The 22,659-nt window shown below is 45.2% G+C and overlaps 7 protein-coding genes across 7 annotated transcripts; 4 read left to right on the top strand and 3 right to left on the bottom strand.

Moving 5' to 3' along the window:
* Window positions 1–335: 335 nt before the first annotated feature.
* Window positions 336–6,768, top strand: TRUGW13939_07478 (uncharacterized protein; the record flags this gene model as incomplete). The annotated part of the gene is made up of 15 exons (XM_035490618.1): window positions 336–596; window positions 690–1,497; window positions 1,569–1,672; window positions 2,156–2,251; window positions 2,305–2,467; window positions 2,535–2,626; window positions 2,700–2,916; window positions 2,970–3,441; window positions 3,498–3,875; window positions 3,934–4,939; window positions 5,009–5,099; window positions 5,159–5,265; window positions 5,320–5,602; window positions 5,657–5,851; window positions 5,933–6,768. 15 exons carry the CDS (start codon window positions 336–338, stop codon window positions 6,766–6,768), a joined length of 5,109 nt encoding a protein of 1,702 aa, XP_035346511.1.
* Window positions 6,769–7,614: 846 nt separating this feature from the next.
* On the bottom strand, window positions 7,615–9,495 carry TRUGW13939_07479 (uncharacterized protein; the record flags this gene model as incomplete). The annotated part of the gene is made up of 6 exons (XM_035490619.1): window positions 7,615–8,177; window positions 8,245–8,409; window positions 8,484–8,744; window positions 8,837–9,079; window positions 9,147–9,240; window positions 9,310–9,495. 6 exons carry the CDS (start codon window positions 9,493–9,495, stop codon window positions 7,615–7,617), a joined length of 1,512 nt encoding a protein of 503 aa, XP_035346512.1.
* A 662-nt stretch (window positions 9,496–10,157) lies between these two features.
* Window positions 10,158–10,442, top strand: TRUGW13939_07480 (uncharacterized protein; the record flags this gene model as incomplete). Its single annotated transcript, XM_035490620.1, has 1 exon — window positions 10,158–10,442. The coding sequence occupies one exon, from the start codon at window positions 10,158–10,160 to the stop codon at window positions 10,440–10,442; it is 285 nt and encodes a 94-aa protein (XP_035346513.1).
* Window positions 10,443–11,339: 897 nt separating this feature from the next.
* Window positions 11,340–12,896, bottom strand: TRUGW13939_07481 (uncharacterized protein; the record flags this gene model as incomplete). The annotated part of the gene is made up of 3 exons (XM_035490621.1): window positions 11,340–11,941; window positions 11,992–12,688; window positions 12,744–12,896. The coding sequence occupies 3 exons, from the start codon at window positions 12,894–12,896 to the stop codon at window positions 11,340–11,342; spliced, it is 1,452 nt and encodes a 483-aa protein (XP_035346514.1).
* A 734-nt stretch (window positions 12,897–13,630) lies between these two features.
* TRUGW13939_07482 (uncharacterized protein) lies at window positions 13,631–15,767 on the top strand (the record flags this gene model as incomplete). Its single annotated transcript, XM_035490622.1, has 2 exons — window positions 13,631–13,864; window positions 13,917–15,767. 2 exons carry the CDS (start codon window positions 13,631–13,633, stop codon window positions 15,765–15,767), a joined length of 2,085 nt encoding a protein of 694 aa, XP_035346515.1.
* Window positions 15,768–17,665: 1,898 nt separating this feature from the next.
* TRUGW13939_07483 (uncharacterized protein) lies at window positions 17,666–19,770 on the top strand (the record flags this gene model as incomplete). Its single annotated transcript, XM_035490623.1, has 4 exons — window positions 17,666–17,733; window positions 17,804–17,832; window positions 17,895–18,920; window positions 19,091–19,770. The coding sequence occupies 4 exons, from the start codon at window positions 17,666–17,668 to the stop codon at window positions 19,768–19,770; spliced, it is 1,803 nt and encodes a 600-aa protein (XP_035346516.1).
* A 438-nt stretch (window positions 19,771–20,208) lies between these two features.
* On the bottom strand, window positions 20,209–22,019 carry TRUGW13939_07484 (uncharacterized protein; the record flags this gene model as incomplete). The annotated part of the gene is made up of 4 exons (XM_035490624.1): window positions 20,209–20,441; window positions 20,494–21,071; window positions 21,132–21,331; window positions 21,438–22,019. 4 exons carry the CDS (start codon window positions 22,017–22,019, stop codon window positions 20,209–20,211), a joined length of 1,593 nt encoding a protein of 530 aa, XP_035346517.1.
* Window positions 22,020–22,659: the final 640 nt, after the last annotated feature.

Genomic DNA, 22,659 nt, shown 5'->3' on the forward strand with positions numbered 1-22,659 from the left:
GTGTAGCGAGTGACTTGAGTTTTAGGTATGCAAGATAAAGTCTATTTATCGATCCTTGTCGGCCGTGTGCATGCAGGAATATCGGCCGATGACCCCCGGTGACCGGTAGGGCTTCCGACATCAACATTGAATACATGTACGCGGTCGGGTAGAGCGACATAATTGCCGACACAACATAGAGACTTAGGTTAGAGACCCACCATGTATACTTATGTTATCTTCCCAGTGGACCCCGCATTATTATCTGCCAACATTAAGGCACTTTTTTTTCTGCAGCAACAAGAGGAACAAAAGAAAAACACGAAAATCCATTCCCAGCATCTATTTCTTCGACTATGGGCTCTATAACACGAGATTCGAAGTTTGCAAAGGCTGCATTCGTTCCTCCAGATGCTATTTTCGAGGTAACAAAGAGGTACCTAGCAGACACAGATCCTAACAAAGTCAACCTTGGCCAAGGTACATATCGTGATGGAAACGGCAATCCCTGGGTCCTTCCGTCTGTTCGTATGGCAAAAACAAAGCTCGGTGACGGTTTACATGAATACCTGCCCATTTCCGGATTACAGGAATTTCGAGACCAGGCAGTGAAAGTGGTATTTGAAGGAAGCCAAGCATTGGGCGAAAACAGGGCAAGTCCTTAATCGTAAAGAAAGGATATATGGAGATTAACGTCTTACCCTCTTTAGATCGCGACTTGCCAGGCCCTGTCTGGCACAGGAGCATTGCTACTCGCAGGTTTGGCGTTGCGACAGGCCGATTCAGGCATCAAAACTGTCTATATCACGGAACCAACCTGGTCAAATCATGATTTGCTATTTAGTCGACTTGGATTCGAGGTAAAGAAATTACCGTATTATAGAAACGGTTCTTTTGACTCCGCCAGCTTCATCAGCGCACTAGAAGAAGGCGATTCTACGTGTGCTGTAGTCTTGCATGCTTGTGCCCATAATCCAACAGGGTACGATCCAACGCACGATCAATGGAAGAATATTGCATCTGTGATAAAAAAGAATGACATTTTCCCGATATTTGACTCGGCCTACCTGGGTTTCAATTCCGGGTTTGTCGACGAGGACGCATGGGCCATTCGATATTTCACAGAGGAGCTGGCACTTGAAGCGTGCATTTGCCTTTCCTTTGCTAAAAATATGGGCCTGTACGGAGAACGAGTTGGGTTGACTACTTTTGTGACCTCCTCCTCCGATGAGGCGACGACCATGTCTTCAATACTGTCTAATGTGCAACGGGCTACAGTATCAAACCCCCCGGCGTATGGAGCGAAACTAGCAGCGACTGTTCTCGGTACTCCTGTGATCAAGAAACAGTGGTTCGATGACTTGGTAACAATGTCAAGTCGCATCAAGTCTGTGAGACAGATGCTTTACGAGGCTCTAGTATCTTTAGGGACCCCTGGCGAATGGTCACATATCATTAAACAGACGGGCATGTTTGGATATACTGGAATAAGCGAAGCGCAGGTTGCGTACCTTGAAGGTAATTAAGCCTACGAATTATTTGCACGTAACTTCTACTCTATCAATGATCTTACTAACGAAATTGAGCAGAAAAGCATCATGTCTACATGGCAAGCTCGTCGCGAATTTCATTGGCCGGGTTGAATGAACACAACATAGCATACTTCGCACAGGCTCTTGATGACGCTGTAAGAGTTGCGTAGCCAGGTAGATGTCTTGTGTAATTAGTTATCTAGTATTATCCTGTTATCTACCAATCAATATATGTGTGGTAATTAATCAAGTGTTTCCGGATTTTCTTATCGCGTCCTCCCAGTTACGTGGGAGGAGGGGCGGACAATGTCCGCTTTGTCCTCCTGCTAACTAAACCGCCCCTCTTCTCGGTATCTAAGCCGTAGAGCCCTAATCGACCGGCTGAAATGCCGCGATGCCATGTATGCTTTACGGATAACGTGTATAGGCCGGTCTGTTTTTTCGGTCTACAAGCCCAAGTCCCGAGATATGTCTGCACACTTTCCTTTGGCGGCCGAAACAAGAAGAAGTACTGGAACCATGTAGAGTACATAATTATCTCGGTTACGAGTCAACTTTGTCCGCCGTGTATAATATAAACCTCGTTGCTTTCTAATTTTTATAGATTTTTGATCTAATATTCCACCACTCTTTTCATCCGACAGAATAATCTAGTACTAGGAGCGACAATCATGGGGTCTGTAGGGATGTCTGTGGGCGGAATTCGAATCGCAATTGACCGAGGTGGCACCTTCACAGATGTGAGTGTGCACACAGGTAACAATAATACGAGGTGGCTAACGATCAATTCTAGTGTGTTGCGTCTGTACCGGGTCAAGATGATATTCTTGTCAAATTATTATCGGTGGATCCCAGTAACTACCAAGATGCGCCCGTGGAAGCGATCAGACGAGTTCTGGAGAAGGCTACGGGACGGTCATATCCCAAGGGCCAGAAGATTTCTTTGCAAGGAGTTGGTACGAACAGTTGTCACATATTACGGTGTATATACTCTTGAACGATTTGTGTCTAACCGGGTCTTAGAATCCATCAAAATGGGCACAACTGTCGCGACCAACGCCCTCCTGGAGAGAAAAGGAGAGCGTACAGCCTTTGTCGTAACCCAGGGAATGAAGGTATAGTGCACGCATACACAACCACATCTCAACCCATAAAAAAAAAGCTCAATGTACACTGACATCCTCGCAGGATATTCTTCACATCGGCAACCAGTCAAGGCCGAAACTATTTGATTTAAGCATTAATAAACCCGATGTCCTGTATAGCGAGGTCGTCGAGGTCAAAGAGCGGGTAACGCTAGAGGCTTGGACTGAGAGAAAAACCCCTCTTACCATCGACATTGATTCCGATCCCTCCCTAGTCAAAGGTAATACTGGAGAGGTTGTTAGGATTTTACAGCCGTTGGGTATGTTTTAATTCCGAAATTAGTATCCTATTGCTGCTAAAAAGTTTGTACAGATATTGAATCAACAAGGAAATCGCTCCAAGAACTCTACAACAAGGGTTTCCGCTCAATCGCCATATGTCTACTTCACAGCTATACCTTCCCTGACCACGAGCTGGCAGTTTGTGAGATTGCGGAGAGCCTTGGGTTCACTCATATCTCGCTAAGTTCTAGGCTTTCGCCTACTATAAGAATTGTTCCGCGTGGTAACTCTTCCACGGCAGATGCCTATCTAACTCCAGAAATTAAGCGATACATTGAAGGATTTGAGCGTGGATTTGAAAATCTAAGGAAAAGCAACTGTCGCTGCGAGTTCATGCAAAGCGATGGAGGGCTTGTCGAATTTTCTGGCCTCTCTGGTTTAAGGGCTATTTTGTCCGGCCCGGCAGGAGGGTGCGTTGGGTATGCAAGGACCGCATATGTACCCGAGGACAAGAAGGCTGTGATTGGATTTGACATGGGTGGAACAAGCACAGATGTTTCCAGGTATGGATATTAATCGGTGTCTTGATTGATATTGGCACTGATTGGCAACACAAAAGGTTCGCTGGTAGTCTGGAGCAGGTATTCGAAACCACAACGGCTGGGGTCACTGTTCAAAGCCCCCAGCTTGATATAAACACCGTCGCCGCGGGTGGCGGAAGCATTCTTACCTGGGAAGCTGGCATGTTACAAGTTGGTCCAGAAAGTGCTTCCGCGCACCCTGGCCCGGCGTGTTATCGAAAGGGCGGGCCTCTAACCGTAACTGACGCTAATCTCGTCCTGGGTCGACTTCGACCCGAATATTTCCCTAAGATATTCGGTCCCGACGAGAACCTTCCATTGGACATTGAAGCTAGCCGAAGGTTGTTTGAGGAGATGACCGCAAAGGTCAACGAGAATCTGCCTGTGAAGCTGACACTAGAGGAACTTGCTGCTGGGTAAGCCATCCTTCTGGCCTTTTGAGACAACTAGCAGTATTACTAACGCAACTCACAGATTCCTTGATGTTGCTAATGAAGCAATGTGTCGTCCAATTCGAACACTTACAGAAGCCAAGGGATGTGACGCAAGTTTGCATAATCTGGCTTCGTTTGGTGGAGCTGGAGGTCAGCACGCCTGTGAAATTGCCAGAAAGCTGGGCATTTCGCGGGTGCTGATACACAAATACTCGTCAGTCCTATCTGCATACGGGATGTCTCTTGCCGATGTTGTTCACGAGGAACGTAGCCCGTGTGCGTTACTCTATGGCTCAGAGAACTTTTCCAGTTTCACTAAAGAGCTTGACCGACTACAACAGAAGTCAGTTGAGGCACTGCTACAACAGCGAATCCACAAGGGAAAGATTACCTCTGAGAGGTATCTCAACATGAGATTTCATGGAAGTGACACATCGATGATGATACAAGATACAAATGGCATGGATGGTTTCCTTGCATCATTTGGACAGGCTCACCAAGAGCAATTTGGTTTCTTACCCGTAGGAAGAGATGTGATTGTCGATGATCTCCGAGTAAGATCTATTGGCTCTAGTGGTGTGGAGGTGGACAGTCCGTGGAACGAGGAATTTGCTACAGTTAGTAAAGTTACCCTTTCTACAGCATCTGAAACAAAGGCTCTCTACTTCAGAGAGACTGGGTGGACTCAAGCTCCCGTTTACGAACTTGGCCACCTGAAATCCGGGTCTTGCATTGCCGGACCTGCTCTCATCATGGATAGTCAGCAAACACTTGTTATTGCACCTAAATCCTCGGCGACTATTCTTTCGAACAATGTCATCATTGATGTTGAGGTTCTGAAGAAAGAGACCATTTCCATCACTCACGTGGACCCAATTCAACTATCAATCTTCGGTCACAGATTTATGGGTGTTGCTGAACAAATGGGCCGTGCTTTACAGAAAACAAGTGTCAGCACGAATATCAAGGAGCGATTAGATTTTTCTTGTACGGTGTTTGCTGCTGACGGCGGGCTTGTAGCAAACGCTCCTCATGTCCCGGCGATGGTAAGTTCTATCCGAAGCATAACCGTCTTTTTGGTAGCCCAGCTAATTTTTATTTCCTCTCATCTATAGATTGGCAGTATGGCCTTTGCAGTTAAGTGGCAGATTGATCATTGGAAAGGTGATCTTCATCCGGGAGATATCATTCTCTCAAATTCACCTGGTACGTCATGTTTTACTTAGCCTTCTTATCCCTGTGCTGATGCATATTTTCCTCGTTAGTTTGCGGTGGGACGCATCTTCCTGATCTGACTGTTATCACACCAATATTTGATGCTAAGGGAGAAAATACCATTTTCTGGACCGCTTCTCGTGGTCATCACGCTGATGTAAGTCCAATTCAAGTATGTCCAAGTATTGATCTAACCAATCGACTTTCATAGATTGGAGGTATACTTCCTGGCTCAATGCCTCCCAACTCAAAGGAGCTATGGGAAGAAGGTGCTGTGATCAAATCTTTTAAGGTGGTAGAAAACGGGGTGTTCAAAGAGGAGGAACTTATAGAGTTGCTCATGGCTCCAGGAAAGATTGATGGATGTCAAGGAACGAGATGCCTTCGAGACAATATCTCGGATATCAAGGCCCAGGCAGCCGCAAACCACCGTGGCAGCCAACTTATCCATGGACTCATTCAACACTACGGCCTCGAACCAGTACAGTTTTACAGTAAGCTTCTCGACTTCGTCAATAATCAAGTATTGGAGCTGATTTTGAAAAAAGTGCAAAAGATTATAAAAACTGCGGAGCTAGCGGTTAGAGATATGCTGAAAAACATCTCGCGTATGTCCGGTTCCAAGGCCCTAGAGGCCGTCGACTACATGGACGATGGTACTCCAATTCAGCTCAAAGTCACTATCGATGAGCTAACAGGCGGTGCCACATTTGACTTCACTGGAACTGGGCCTGAAGCCTATGGTAAGTAGTCCTAATCGCTACAGTTGAGGGAAAATTACGCATCAACATATACAGATTTTTCTAACGATTCAAACCAAATAGGTAATTGGAATGCACCGATTGCGATATGCCATTCGTCCATAATATTTGCGTTGCGATGTATGGTCAATACGGAAATCCCTCTAAACCAAGGCGCAATTATGCCAATCAACGTTATCATCCCAGAGAATTCATTGCTTCGACCGACAGAAGAGGCAGCTGTCTGCGCGGGCAATGTTCTTACCTCACAGCGTATTGTCGATGTTATTTTCAAGGCGTTCAACGCTGTCGCAGCAAGCCAGGGTTGTATGAATAACTTAACCTTTGGTACTGATGACACCGAGGAGGCTTTTGGATACTACGAGACCATTTGCGGTGGTGCTGGCGGTGGCCCAACCTGGGACGGCACCAGTGGTGTTCACACCAACATGACCAACACGCGTATTACGGACCCTGAGGTTCTAGAACGACGCTATCCTGTTATACTAAGGCAGTTTTGTCTCAGGGAAGGAAGTGGCGGTGCCGGCGCTCACCCAGGGGGTGATGGTATCATTCGTGACATCGAGTTTAGGATACAGATTAAAGTTTCAATTCTCAGTGAGCGACGAGCTTTTGCACCGTACGGTCTTGAAGGCGGCGACGACGGAAAGAGGGGTGAGAACATTTGGATAAAATCTGGTGGTCGTTCGGTCAACCTAGGGGGGAAGAATACCGCGATGATGGATGTCGGTGATCGGATTGTCATCAAGTCGCCGGGTGGTGGAGGCTGGGGCAAGCCGTCTTCTATCAATGGTGCGAGTTTTGCGTCTGGCCATGTTTCAAAGACTGTCCAAAAGTCATTTCAAGGCGTGGCAGGTGGCACTGTGGCTATGATTGAATCAATGGGACAGTCTGCCTAGTTTATATAACATTTGAAATATAACATTTGACACCTATTGAGGTGGTTTGTAACAATCAATTCATGTCTTGTCTATGAAAGCGAATAGTGGCATCTAGAAGTTATCAATTTAATACATGTAGCACTTGTTACCTTGTTAATCGGCTTTTTACGTTTATTTTGTGATTACTTAATGTACGTGTGCATAACCTCCAAAATCCATTACGTATAGGTGCAGCGGCTCTACATGTCAACTGGCGCAATTTTATGGCGCATCAGCCACTACATGTAGGTGGCATCAATTGGTGGCACATGTTTTAATCAATCGATAATATATATATCTTCCGCTCAAGATCTCTGCAACTGAATGAGAGAATGGTCACCTCAAATGCCCGGTGGCTGGGTGTTATAAAGCGCTGTCTGCAAAATGTCAAATACAATATGTCCTTCGTCCTGTGGCGTCATAGTTGGACGACCGAAAGCAGCTCTCTGTCGTTTTCCATTAAAATATCTTAGAAAGACGCTATAGTGCCAGGTGGGAAATCCATTGATATCCAAGGCGGCGCAGGATTATTTGTTGACGTTGAAGCAGTCCCAGCCGTGGAACTGCCTCGACGAGTTCAAGGTACGGCAAAGTTTCGTGGTCAAAAGAACGGAGCACGCTCTATTTACTTTGTGGGCAGGGTATGGAGTGGTGCTAAGGTAGTCAGTAGTGCTATTTTATCAATTACGGTGAAATAAATTTTTGTTCCATTGCTTCTAAAATGTCACTCTTAATTTAAGAAGGCTTAATTCTTCAACCTCCACTCTTTTCAAATCGGGTACCTCTTCTACATTATATGTAGTTCTTTGAAACCATCTAATGTCTTCAAACAATATATCTGAACGAGATATGATTGTCTTGTAGATCCTCCAGGGTAAGCTGCCCACCATTGTGCGGATGAACCTCTCCACGTTCAGTATACTCGGACTCAATCCGGTCTTTCTTTCTATTCAGATACCTCATCCATAGCGCACAAAATACAATACAAAACCAAGCAAGCACATTGAACGCCAAAACAATCGAGTGACCTTTTACGTAACGTGGGGGGTTATCGTATATGCGAGTTGCCATTATGGAAAAGGTCATTGCGAATACCTCTGAGGTCGCCCATACACAGCTGCGTTTAGTGTATCCAGCAGTGTTGATGACAATCCACACAGGCAATAGCACCACACCGGTATAACAACTAGCCGTTATCAGGCAGGCAGCGAATATACCAACGACAGTAGATGTGGTGGCTAGCAGCAGAGTGTATCCTAGAACGGCCAAGGAGGAAGTAAGCAGCAGAAATGGCGCCTTGCTATTCACCCTATCGGATATGATACCGATGGTGACACAAGCCACGAAAGCACAGGCGTAGGGTATAATACCAAACAGCTGGGTCCGAACTGCGTTTCGTGGGCTAGTTAGTTTCGCAAAACTCTGTGGTGATCCTAGTTATTCACATTAACTTACTAGGGTTGAAACCAAATCCATTGATAAACGTTGGTAAGAAGTTCCCAACGACAGCCAGTCCGAGCACATTTGCTCCTTGTATTAGCCCAAACCATAGGGTTTTGATATCCGTCATGGCATCGAGAAGTTGCCTCGGTTCAAACTTGGCGTCAGTCTGATTGTATGCTATTCCATTGTTTTAGTATATTTCTGTCATAATAGGATGGTTGGCTTTAAAAGGATGCAAATGGGTCACAAACATGCCTGACGCTCCGCTGCGAGATCGATTTCTTCTTTAGTGAATAACCAGTGGCGACTATTTCCACGCTGGAGATCATCCGGCATTCTAGGAAGAAATGCCACGATAAATAGTCCGGCACCAATGGCTATCACACCTTCTACCAAGAAAAGCCACGACCAAGAATAACGTCCACTTGATTCATAAGATAGATTAAGCTCGATGCCGTAAGCGATGAGACCACCAAATGCGCCAGAAAGAGTGGCACAAGAGTAATATATGGCTAAAGAATTGTGAGTAAAGCGCTTCGGGGGGAAACGGAGAAAACGGAGAAAACACATTTTTAGAGCAAGAGAAGTAGAGATCATAGCTTACCTGACCTTGTGCCTAATTCATCTCTTCGGTACCAAAGAGAAGTGTAAATTGTTAACCCCTGAATAAAGGACTGACCTGCACCGAGAAGAAATCGTAGCCCCATAACTGCCGAGAAAGATTTGGCGACAGAAAGGCAGCACATTACGACGCCAAACAGTACAACAGCAATACCAATGGATCGATTGGCTTTTAGCTTACGCAGTGACAGGTTGACTGGCAACATGAAAACCATGTATCCGACATCTGGAGAGCGGTTAGACGAAATGTTTGTAGTTTTGCCTCTTCCCAGCGGGGATTGGGTACTGCTCACAAAAAATGGTAAGACAACTATAATACTCATCTGGTGACAAGCCTAGATCTGTTGTAAACCCCATTATTTTCGCATTTCCAAAGTTATTACGATCCTATAATAGTAGCTAGTTAGTTTATTTTGGACATTTTTCTACGACCTGGACGGGTATGTGGATATGCACCATATAGGCTGCAAAATAACCAAACGCAGCGAGAGGCAAAATCAAAAAGTCTGCTTTGAGCAAAAGACGTTTTTCGGATGGACTCTTTTGCTGGACAACATGCGAATTTGCAAGCGTAGAAGCTTTGTAATGCTCCTCGTGCACAACATCTCCCACCTCTTTCTCATCAATTGGGTTCGTGTTCATAATGCTTTTATGAATGGTGTACAGCGACATGTAGTGTAGGCCCAGAGACTCGGTCCTATTAAGTTAATTATCATATTTAAAACAAATGGATTTCTTAGTGCTCTCTTCATAGCAAGTAGATAAAAGTCCCTTTACCGAATAGTCGGAAAGTATGCTAAAAACGGAAAATAGGGTTCCGAAATATCGGCATGAAGAACTGTTATTAAGGTTTTTTACCAAACCCCGCAAAGAAAGTCACGAATGCTGTTTGGTGTCCTTGTATACAAGGTCCCACACTTTTCTTGGTGCTGTTCCCATACCTTCTACTTGTCTTCTTAATCGATACTAGTATGAACCCCGCAAAGTGAAACCAGCTCGGGGCCGTTTCTCATACCAGTAGACACTGAGCCCTATGCTGATAGCATTGGAACGAAATAAACATATCTTCTTGACAGGTTTCTAATCTATTAGGTAGATCTCCAGACGTCTTTTCATCAAACGCAGATTGCTTCATAGTGCATTGCTGTCAGTTTTCATCTATACAAAAAGGTGAATATGCGAAAATCGAGGCCCTTTGTTGTGTCGCATCGGAGTTACAACGCCGAGAACCCGGCCGCGTAAGCCTTCTTCTACCAGAGACCATAACAACCCACGACCGGCCCTCCTTTATCTAGGTTACTCGCATGTATGCTTCCAAGAAGCTCGACCACTTTGACCGGGATCATGATAGCTCGCTCACGCTTCATTTTACCAACGGAAGTGCTCACGAGCGTGATATCCTCATCGGCGCTACGGCCCTAAAGCCGTACGTCGAAGCTCAAGCCAGCATCGGTAATAGACCTATCAACGCCGAGGATGCCTGCGAAAACACGTGGATTGGTGACAGAACATTCCTATTGAATAACCTGTTAATTGATGGCGAGTTGGTGCAATTCGACATTGCTTCGCACAACAAAGATACAGAATAGTCGGATCGCTGACATCGAACCGTGATAGCTGCTAAGATCAAGACGCTCCATCAAGGCTGGCCACCTCATTTGGTCAAGACGGTAGATGGGGTACAACATTGAATTCTTCCTTGGCCTTAATCTATACAGGGATGGACAAAGAGTCAAGTAATTGAAATTTTGCTCATTGGAGAAGGAACAGAACCCTTTCTCTTTTCTCTCTCCCTTGTTTTTTTTTTTTTTTTTTTTTGACTTGTCCGAATAAAAAGTACAGTAATGCTAATACAGTTCTCAATCTGAAACTGATGGAATTAAAAGACCCTTTCGACGCTGTTCCAGTCAATTCTTCGGTATTTTGTGTGTATTATATAGCGAGATTCGAGACCGAGTATTGTATATCCATCGATGAAGCATCTTTCGCATTTAACAATATTGCGAGAGATACATCGCCAGGTATTGGCGCTCGCATTACAGATATCGTACAACTTGACGTGATAGTATTTGAGATGCCATTTAAAGTTGAACATTCTATTTTGTGTGTCAAAAGGTCTGGATTCTCCACGTAGATTCTACTACCTCTCTACGGCATTATGGTGTGCTACTAGCTTCAATGTGCCCCGGGTGGTCATCCTCTGACAGAGTTCTTCACTGTATTTTGAGAGGCCGACATGATCTAGCAATGATTCTAAATGATCACCTACTACTCTACGGTATTTCTATAGTCGCAAGCTGTCAAATGATGCAAAGTTTTGACATCAACATCTAATCTATATCATTTCAAATGCATTTTATTTTTTCGCTACGAAGGAAACAGGAATCGCGAAAAGAAAACGATAGATGTTGTTACCTACTAGTCATTCCAACTTTCCAATGAACCTTAACATTCTGGACTTTACGGTTTTTAATTTTAACCCAAATTTATGCATCGGCCTTCACCGGTCTCCTCCACGCCTTTAATGGTAACGGACCTGGAACAAGATTAAAATGTTCGTACCGATGTTGCTCCCAGGCCATATACGGCAGAGCAAACTCATATCTGTGCAGTACTGAGGCCGTGATCACAAGCTGCTCGAGATAGCTGATGTTGCGGCCGATGCAGCCTCGAGCACCAGCGCTGAAGGTGATAAAGTAAGGCTGGAGCTGCTTTCCCTCTTCGCCCAGCCAACGCTCCGGGCGGAAGGTTTCTGGATCTGGGAAGACATTCTCGTCACGGTGTGCGACATATGAGGACATAGAAACAGTGGTATTACCCGCAACGTATTCTCTAAAGATGGTGGCACCCTCAGAAGGTGTCTTCCGCGGGAGGTTGAAAGGGGTCGGGGGGAAGATTCGCATGGCTTCATCGACGCATGCTCGAAGATACGGCAGATACTTGACCTTTTCGTACGCGATAACAGTCTCGCCTTCTTCAGTTACGGAATCAATCTCTCCCCGAACAGTCACAAGACACTTGGGGTTTTTTAGTAGAAGGTACATGGTGTTGTTGATAGCAATTGCCGTGGATACGGAACCAGCGTTGACTGTTAGAGTTAGTCCACTGTTGCGTCGTATCAGAAGAAAGTCGTCTTACGCATGATGGAGATTTCTGCAACAATTTCGCCCCATTCAAGCATGTGCTGTTGGCCGTTCTTGCTCTCCATCAGGGCCTGAAAGAATTCGTCAAGCTTTTCGCCTGACTGGTAACGCTTGAAACGCTCACGAGCCTGGTGGAGGACGATCCCATCGTAAAGAGGGCCTTTCGAAAACATGGTGTTGTATTTTGATGACACCATCTGGACAAACTTCTGCACTTTTGGGAACCACTCGCCGATCCAAACAAGATGAGACTGCGCTGTCAGATTGCTATGCAGGACGTCGCGGTAGCTCACAATATGTCTCGACCCGTCATAAAGCTCTGCGATAGTCTCGTCATTGCCTTTGTCGAGGAAGCCAGTTGATGTACTGAGGCCAATGTCCACAATGGCATCCATAGTGAAGAAGTTAGTCCACATTCTGTAGTCGATGGACAGATCTTCTTGCACAGGCTTATTTCCGGGGAGTAGTGGTGTGGTACACCGAGTATCAAATTGTTTGATTAACCGATCAACCTTGTCAGCGATCTTGTGCTCCCAATCTGCCAGATTCTTGATTGCGTAGGCGCTAGAGAGGACCTTGCGCTTGCGTTGGTGTTCGATCTTATCAGTTACATCGGCCAGGTGGTAGTGAGTGCCCGAAAGTATGTCATAGAAATCACCTTTCGAACATTTGGTGCTGTGTCCATAAATATCCTGTTTGACGTAAAGGCCAGTAAGTATTTGGATTCAGCAAGGGTCGTGGACTTACCTTGATGGCGGAATGGTCCGAGTAAGAAAGATGGCTGGGGCCAATGCGAATGACTCGGTGCTTCTTGTGAAGGCCCGCAAGGTGACGAGATCGAAATCCTCGAGTTGATTCCATCATGAATGGGATATTGGATATTCCTGATAAAGGGGTCATGTTTGGATATCGCCGCAGCCCTTTAGGGTCAACAAAGTATAAAACGACTGGGTATATGACGAGTCGGATAAAAATAAGGGTCGATACCCCAATGAAAAATAGTAAACCATACATATTCTATCGCCTCTGTGTCAAACAATCAAATGTAACAGTATAAATAAAAACCATGAAAGCCTCTTGCTGCAAAGGGTTGTTTGATGATATATGAACGTTTCAGAAAAAAAGTATAATTGAGATTGGCTAACTAACCTCTAGGATACTCTTATTATATCATAATAGTATTGGAGTAAACCCCGATCGTATAGTAGAGACTGTGGAGTGAGTGGCTCTGCGAACAGCCCCGGAAGGATATTTCCACATCTGGTAATTGGGTCCTAACTCCCCATTGAACATGCGATCGCCGACATTCCTTGTAGTATCGGTCATCACAGCCCCAGATTCTGCCTCGACCTCTAAGCAATGCTCCATTAGTAGTTAAGCATAACTTCCAATCCGGTGCTGGCTGACTCGTTGGGAATCCACATTCGAGGAAGTACAGTACTAGTCACCGCACATGTGATACCTCCGCATCTGCTACCTATGCTTGCGGTTGTTATTCCAAGGCTCTAGACTGTAGAATACTGGGTTAAAATTCAGATCTAGCGAGAGTTCTACCTCCAATACATAAACGTAGCGGTCAGAATCAAAAGCCAGGTTTCTTCTCATAACTCGACCTCCACACGGCGCATCACAAAATGCGTGAGACTCTGATGGCGAAATACTTGTCTTTTTCCACACTTCATCATGGAATAGAGCTGGATGATGTCACAATGCTTATTATATGCATGCTCATTTGCTGGAAATATCTTCAAATTAAACTCACAAAGCCCAATCCTTACCACAATATGTGGTTTGAGAGGCCTCAAGGAAACCAGAAGCTGAAGACAGTCACTCAAGAGAGGAATATTGCCAAAATTGTTGAATCTCAGGTCTATCTAGCCACGCGATTCCATGTTATAATTGCTAACTTTGACCGCGCAGAAAAGGGACATCATTATCTTCTGGGCTTCTCAGTCTGGAACATCTGAGCGCCTCGCGACTCAATTAAGTAGGCACCTGGTTGTCGCCCTTTCAAAACGCTCCTTCGTTGCCGATTTTTCGGATTTCGACATCGAAACGGTATCTAAGATAACCTCGTCAATACCGGTTCTCATGCTCTTATCCACATATGGAGAGGGAAATCCGCCCGATAATGCTGTGCAATTCTTCGATTGGCTGACCAACTCATCAGAAAAGGTCAAACTCGAGCATTTGCAATTCGCCATTCTCGGCGTCGGCAACAGCACCTACAAGCACTACAATAAATTTGCACAGGACGTGCAGTCTAGTTTTGTGCAGCTTGGTGCAAAGTCTCTTTTGAATTTACATCTGGCAGATGATGCACTCGGCCTGACTGAGGAGGGTTTCCTCTGTTGGAAGGAGGCCGTTGTCAAGATTCTGTGCGGTCGTTTTGGCTTCGTGGAACAAGCAATTCCCTACCAACCCGGTTTCAGTGTTAGATTTGCGGAGTTGCCGAGGGACGTAGACTCGTATCAACCGCAGTTCAGGAAGCAGACCCAGAACATCCGAGCAATGTCGCGGCTGTCGGCAATCCGTAAGGTGACTATCACAAAGACAAAGATTCTATCAGCCGATCCTTCCAAGCCATGTCTCCATCTAGACATTGATATCTCCCATCACCCCGAACTCAAATATGAGACTGGCGATCACGTTGGGATCTGGCCAGTAAACTTTGAGACCGAGGTAGAAGGGCTGCGAAGTGCTCTAGGCATATCGACAGAGGACATGTATAAGCGTCTAGTCATCAGTTCTCAGACGCCCGAGAGTGAGCAGCTGTTAACATTCTCGGACACAATGACGTTGGCCAGTCTCTTCAAGCACCACCTTGAAATCTGCAGTCCAGTATCTCGGCAGTTTCTTCAAGACCTGAAGCAATTCGCACCCACTTCTGAGGCTGAACGGTGGATTTCTGCGATATCTTCCGACGGCGCGACGTATTCCAAATACAAAGCCAGCAATCGTATTACACTGTCGTCGATTTTGATGTTAGCAAGTGCGGGGCAACCATGGAATATCCCTTTTTCTTTCGTCATCGAAAGTCTGGGTCTGATACAGCCTCGGTACTACTCCATTGCATCAGCATCTGCCGTATATCCCCGCCAGATAAGTTTGACCGTGAGCTTGCTTTCTATTCACTTAGATGAATCAGATGACATTATTCACGGCGTTACATCTACCTATATCTCCAAGTTGTGTGATAACAAGATCTCAAGTAGTACAGCTGCCTCCCAGGGTCAGGTTCCTAGCAAAGAGCTTGCAGGATTGTTCTGTCATGTACGTAAATCTACGTTTAAGCTCCCAGCTAGCGAAAGTCAGCCCATGCTTACAATCGCAACTGGCACTGGAGTTGCGCCATTCCGTGGGTTCATTCAGCACCGAGTCAGACTCTATCAAATTGGCTGTCAGGTTGGAAGAACTATTCTCATCTTCGGCTGCCGCGATAAGAATAGCCACATTTACATGGAGGAGTTCGAGGAGGCGGAGAGGATCCTGGGTGACAAACTGGATATCATTGTTGCGTACTCACAAGATCGTTCTCAGCCACAACACATTCAAGACAAGATCAAGAAATACAGTCGGGAAATCGTTGATCTCATTGTCGAAAACAGGGCAAAAACTTACTTGTGCGGATCAACTAGAATGGCGAAAGAAGTCAGACGCTTGATTGGATGTTTCTATGCTGAGTACAAGAACTTCTCTCCGGAAGAAGTGGAGGGTTTCCAAGAGAGGCAGACCAGGAGCAAGCAGTGGCAGGAAGATGTTTGGGGCTAAGCATCATTTATAAACATCATTTAGGAGTGCCGAATTCGAAAGTGCTTATGACACATGTTAGGAAGAATCGTGCACCTGGCGGATAGGTATGCATCAGCAGCACTCAGTGCTTGAACTAGTCATATGTCATAGAGGAATAGGACCTAATCATGACTTCTTATGGATAGGATATACAGGGCTCATATTTGGTATTCCAGTTTAGAAAAGCTTGAAATTAGAGAGCCTAATCGGTGTTATGACGGCAAAAGAAATCTAGATAGGCCCAGGTATGAAGACAAATAAATTTTTAAAGAGAATACACTTGCTATTGATGGTGAATCAGTAGAGTTAGATAATTATCAAAAACTGATAGTTATCTCCAAGAAAACACCAATGTGGACGCATAGGCTTCCCACCAACAATAAAGAAATTAAGCTATAAAGAGCAAAGAAAGAAAAAATAATAACCACATCATTAGGGACTATCTAGAAAGTTATCATTTATTTCTTTATCTTCATATATTGAATAAATAGTCCTATTAAAAATTTATTTTTTTAATTTTTCCAAAATCTAAAATAACAAAGAACTAATAACCAAAATCTTCTATCGTAAAGATTTAAAAAGGGGACTCCTTCCCACTCTCAGTTGGTCATAGCCCCTATCCTCAGTGACTTAACCATACTGACACTCAACCTCAGTGACAAACAGGTCATTTTGATTCTCATGTCACAACTCATCGCCTTCTTCCTTGCTATCATAGGAATGTTCACCTAGCGAGGTCAACTTCAGTGATAAACTAGTTTACCTTGGTTCTCTTGCCATAGCCATCCTTATCACCATAAAGATATTCACCCAATAGGGTCAATTTATCAGTAATAAACAACTTCAGTAAAGAACTAGGTCATCTTGGTTCCCCTGTCACAACTCATTACCTTCTTCCTTGCTACCATAAGGGTCAACTTCAGTGACAAATAGGTCACCTTGTCCTTATCACCATGGGAATATTCACTAACTCCCCGCCCGTGTAGTGGAACATGAAAACATATTCAAGTTTTCTACGTGTTGTTATGTGTGATGTGATGGTGAGACATCCACGGACCTACTTTTCAAGCACTTCTATGATAATACTAAAGCCTAAACAAATAGCGTCAAGTAATACTTATCGCAACATGCAGGGCATAAAGGGCGTGGACTCTACTGACTCGAACCCAAAAGCGGGGTGTCACAACTCGGAGCTCGGCTACCGCTTTGGGAAGTAGTTTCCGGATCAGAAATATGCATGGGGTATGCTGACGTGTTGTGATATTCTTGCTGCAGCTGTGATTGAGATTGACATGTCTAGATTGGGCCGAGAAATCAATATTCTAGCCTTGGGGCTGTACATAAATAATTGTAAATTTTTATTATTTAGTGCTACTTTTAATCCAATCGTTAATATATAATATAAATTATTTTATAGCATTTTTTTAAGTGAGAAAGCTTGAGGATAAAGTAATTTAACTACTTTATTGTTCATCTTTTCGATATTATTAAATATTTATAAAATAGTTTGCTATCAATTTGTAAGAGATAGAGTACTAGTCTGCCATACTACGTATATCCCAACTTAGCATTGGGGATGCCAAATAAAATTACGCGAACGTTGGTGGGATATCACCCGCATAGCTTCGCCACATCGGCTACGAGCAAGCTAATTTTTGCATGGAACTTGGCGCGTGACAGTCACACGCTTCCTTTTCATTACAGTTGGTTTCAGTGGCCTTTTCAGTCCGTGTGTCGATCCGGATATTAGATCTTTCGCATCCAACTCCGAGTTATTCAAAAACACGGAATTTCGGCCAGGCAATCTAGATTCGACAGCTCCAACGTATATCGTTAACCAACCCGACCCGCTTGTAGATGTTAAATAGGATGAAAGAATGCAATCGGATGTCGTGACCGGCGTTTTTGACAAGACAAACAACGTACGTAAGCGGACTCATGCGTGGTGAGAATCCCATCCTTACCTCTCTCGTTCTTGTACTGCCCTATATTCAATTCTCTAACTTTGTGTCTAGTGAGCGATGCAAATTGAAGCACTCAAAATGTGAGAGATTTTGCGATGGAACATGATTAAGAATAAGTATATGGTACTGACTTTGAACTCAGGCGAGATTATCGACGGGCACAAGAAATGTATCAATTGTGAGCTGTGCAAGTCGGACTGCAAGGATTCAATCGCATCGTCCTTGCAAATCCGGTTTAGTAAGTTCAGTCAAATAGAGACAAAAGATAGCCCGGAGAGCGCGGGGGGAGCAAGGGATGAGCCTTGCGCAACTCGAAGTGTCAGCCAGCGACGTCCCTCCTCCAGAAAGCGCCCAGCATCAGTTTCACCAGTGAGAGTTCGTGGAAATTCTTTTAGCGATCATGGACGGCCAGGTTCAGTCAAAAGATGGCACGATATTCCGGACGTAGCCCCATTTCATGGAATAGACCGATCAGCTGCTGGGTTAAACGGCCCATCAGCGACACCGGAAACGCCAGCAATAATTTGGGGCGTGACGACAGATTCGCCCATTATGCCACAGGCAACGAATGATTTAGACAAATTGGGTAATGAGTCCTCCCAAACGCCCGCGGAACCATGGCTTGAATCGGCTCCGCAATCCTGGACCTTCACTCCTGGAAGTTGTCAGGGCTCTACATCAACTAAAGCAGTCCGTCAGTCTATTTCGTCATGCGAGTCTTCGTACGCTACGGTATCTGCGAACTTGGATGCAGTTTACTCACATAAAGATTCGAACACCACGTGTATTTGGCCTTTGACAGATGCAGAAGAGGACGAACTTCTGAAACATTTCATGGCAGATCTGGTATATTGGGTGCGTTCCTGGAGCTGTTCAGGCTGGATGTCTCACACACTGAATTTCACATCTAGTTTGATTACTGCGATCCCCAAATGCATTTTCGAACATACATTATCTCCAGGGCTCACAGTGATCCAACCCTACTCTATGCTGTTCTTGCCCTTTCGGCCAAACAGCTATATCAATGCAACTGCCAATCCTCGAGCTGACAAATATCAACGTCTGTGTCTGGAAAGGCTTATTCCTGCGCTGAGCGACACTACGAACACTCTTCAAGACACAGGTTTAGTCTCTGCAACTATCTTAAGATTGCTGGAAGAAATGACAGGTGTGTCATGTTCATGCCACTCACCAGGATTTCCATCCACGCAGCTTACGTAGAAACAGAACCAACAGACGACGAAACAATAAGCTCACATGTTGTGTCTGCACCAGTCCTACTCTGACTTAAAAGGGGAAACATATTTGCGTCTGGGTTTAGTGACGCGGCATTACTAGTGGTTCTTCGTCAGGAGATATTTGTTGCCAACATGACCAAGCGAGGAATCGAGAGAATCGAGGATCATTGCAACTTTGATCTCAGCTTAGAACCTGCATCAGATACCGTGTGGACGTACCGCATTATGGCTCACGCAGCCAAGGTGACTAGCTTTGTCTACTCTCCAGGCGGCGTCGACACGGAAAAATGGGACGAATACTGGCAGTACTTGAATGATTGGACCGAAAGAAAACCAGTATTCTTTTCCCCCACGTATGATGAAAGAACGTCGAATTCAACCACACTTAAAGTGAGCGACGGCAAGAAACAGTTGCCGAAAATCTCGTTTGCCTATGATCGTCCCGTTGCAGCTCATCAATACTTTTATCTCTGTCGGATCCTCCTTCTTGCCTATGACCCTCGAATACCAAAACTTGGGCTCGGCGGTCTTGAGCTTCAACATCAACGCGATGAATGTATTCGCTCGGTGGCTCGAACAGTTTGCAGTATCGGGATCACAAACAATGAGCATGCTCATGCCAGGATTACTGCCGGTCTAGCTGTTGCCATGTGCGGAGAGCTCTTCGCCGATCCAGAGGAAACACCAATACTATTCGAAATTATCTCTCAAACGGAAAGACATTTGGGTTGGCCGTGTTTGAAAGTCAGTCATAAACTGAAAGCATTCTGGAATCTTTGAAATCCTTACCCTTAGATATTTCACGTTTTGTGCCCCCGCGCGTTTAAACGGTACTGTTCTGGAGGAGCTAGGCACGTAGTTCCAAAGCTATATTGAATGCATATACCTCAAATAACTGTCGGCACACGTGTTGTGTTAAAGATAGAATAAATCAAGCTATAACGTTTAAAGCCCCTTGTTCGGCCATTCTTTTCCTGTCCTCCATTGGAATTACAATATGGCCACGTCTTGGATCCAGTTCTGCCCGAGCTCTGCAAGCATTGGAATACTAGAATCCGAGTATCTCGGAAACCTAGCTTATTCATAATTCTACTCCACCCTGTCTCCAGTCTCTTCAATGTTGTCAATATGCTTCTTCATATGTACTGTTTCTATATTGATGCAAGTTTGTTACATTGTTTTTAATATACACTTCGCAAAAGTTGGACATCTGATATTTCAGTGCATCAGATCTGCCTCTTCATACGATTCATCTAGCATGGGGTGTTCCACGGGCACTGGAATTCCATCGACGAGTGGACCTTGATAGTTTTGATGGCCCCAGGCCCAGTACCACCCAGCGGCAATGATTATGACAGCAACAAACACCACACATGCATAGTTAATGGTCTCTGCTGTAACGGGGAGAGTTGTCGGCATGCAGAACAGCGGAACGGCGAGTACAGTCCAGGCTTGTGCAAGGTTAGTCAAAGATGTTCCATTGGTTAGGACGGCATGACATACCAAGAGAAATGACATTGCAGAAAACTCCGAAAGCTCCTAGGTTAAAGCTGGCTGTTTTCACTTGTTTGCGTCCGCTAAAAAGAGAAGCGGCAATTGGGACCCCATAGCTGACCGTCAGGAAAATAACACCCGCGGAAGAGAAAGCATTGAATGCGGTCACCGATCCGAAGTAGATGAGGCCAAGTGCGATTTGTACCACCATGCTGAGCATCATGGCATTGAAAGGGGTATTGAGAGATCCATTCACTTTATCCCACAAATATGAGCCAGGCATAGCACCATCACGCGCAAATGCCCACACGCAGCGCGATGTGGCAGTGGTGCAGCCAATGCCACATAGTATAGCAAGAACAATAAGCGGTATCAGTAGGGCGAAGGTGCCCCCAGCGTTCCCTACTGCCGACTTCACGATGACAGGTAGTGGTTGGCTAGACGCTACAGTGACAAGCTCGGTAAGGTCAGGGAGCACGACAACCATAGGAATGAGGAAAAGTAATCCGGCGAGAGTGTTGAGAATTACAGCTCCAACCATGGCTTTCGGCACTTGTACACTTGGGTTCTGGACTTCCTCGCACATGCTGCTATGGTGTAAGCTAATACACATTGTAATAATTCTCCTTGGGACGGTTTAGACATACGATATAATCATCCCGGTTGAAGATGTGGCATACGCGGCCTGAAGAAGACCAACGCAAAACGCCCAGCCGGAGGTCCAGCCAGACAAAGGTTCGAAATGGCCAAATACATATTCACCTGAATTTCGCCCGTTCTTCGCCAGGGCCAAGGTACAGGCTACGATGGCAATTACACCAGAGAATGTCCAAAAAATGGCAAAGGTCTGCAAGAAGTTAGTTATGGATCAACGCTACACTTTTTGGGACTAGGGAACATATATCAAGTAGTGGGAGCCATCTATTTCCAAATGCCGAGACGGCGTTGCATACTAAGGTTATGGCGACAAAAATCAGGAACTGCTGATAAGTCTCACTTGCCAGGGTTCCGGTTCCAATCTCCGACTCAAAGACATTTATGCACCCAACAAGAAATGTCGTTGAACCGAAGTTGACAGCCAAAGTAATGAGAATATTCCCGGCAACGTAAGCCCAGCCACAGGTCCAGGCCGCTAATTTTCTCCATCGAGGAGGTGATAGCATGAATGTCTGGTAATAGACCCCGCCAGCGGTAGGATATACGCTTGTTATTTCGCCTAGGGATGCAGCAACGCAGATGATAATCAACGAAACCGCAAGCCATCCCCAGATAATAGTTACAGGGCCACCGTTGTAAAGAGGGTAGATAAACGTTGTCGACAGTCCATACGGAATAGAAGCTAGAACGAACGACATAAAGGCAACCTGCAAAGTGGATCTGTTTTTTACTAGTTCGGGCGTCTTTGCAGTGTGCTGTCGCTTTGGGGTGCCGTCATAATTATCATTGACAATATCGGAGGCCAGTTTAGCCTTCTGGGCATGCGAGTCGGTATTTTTAAGGCCCTCAGTGCCGCCATGGATAGAAGATGAATCCATCTTCTTGGGTTGTTGAGGATCTCACAAAAAAGCGGCTGCAAGAATGGGTAGCGTTCGGGGTTAATGCTTCATCGCTGTCGCTGGAGTGTCGCTCGAGGTAATTCCTCCCAGGTAGAATTTTATTTTCTATTTGTACCCGACTTCGAATTTTGCAGGAGTGTTCACTAATCTTCAAGGGGCAATTAGCCAAGATAGCCAAGAGTCCAAAGGGGTAATGATTGCAGTGGGCCTTCAACCATGCGCGAATTTTTTCCTGCAGCCATTCACGAAGACTATAGGAACAAATCAGCCCTTTCTTCCCCACAAAAATTACGTGGTAGCGAACGAAAATGTAGCTTCGTTGCCTCCTGTGGGTACGACGTTCCAACGATGAAAAATGTCCCCAAGTGGTATTTCCGCATTGGGCAAGTGTACCCGCCCCCGCCGTCTTGTCTTCAGCCTCTAATGTCAATCAATTTTAATCCTTATGAAAATAATACGTACATAATGATGAAATCGGGTTCTTATATGTTGATAATTTTTATGCTATCCTGTGAATAAATCTTAAAGAAGAGTTCAATACGCACACGTACTCTTCAAATAATGACCTACCACAATATACGCGCTTTTCGGGTTTTCGGGTTTTCGGGATCCGTTTGGC

Source organism: Talaromyces rugulosus, chromosome IV, assembly GCF_013368755.1.
Source record: "Talaromyces rugulosus chromosome IV, complete sequence".
NCBI classification, from domain to species: domain Eukaryota; kingdom Fungi; phylum Ascomycota; class Eurotiomycetes; order Eurotiales; family Trichocomaceae; genus Talaromyces; species Talaromyces rugulosus.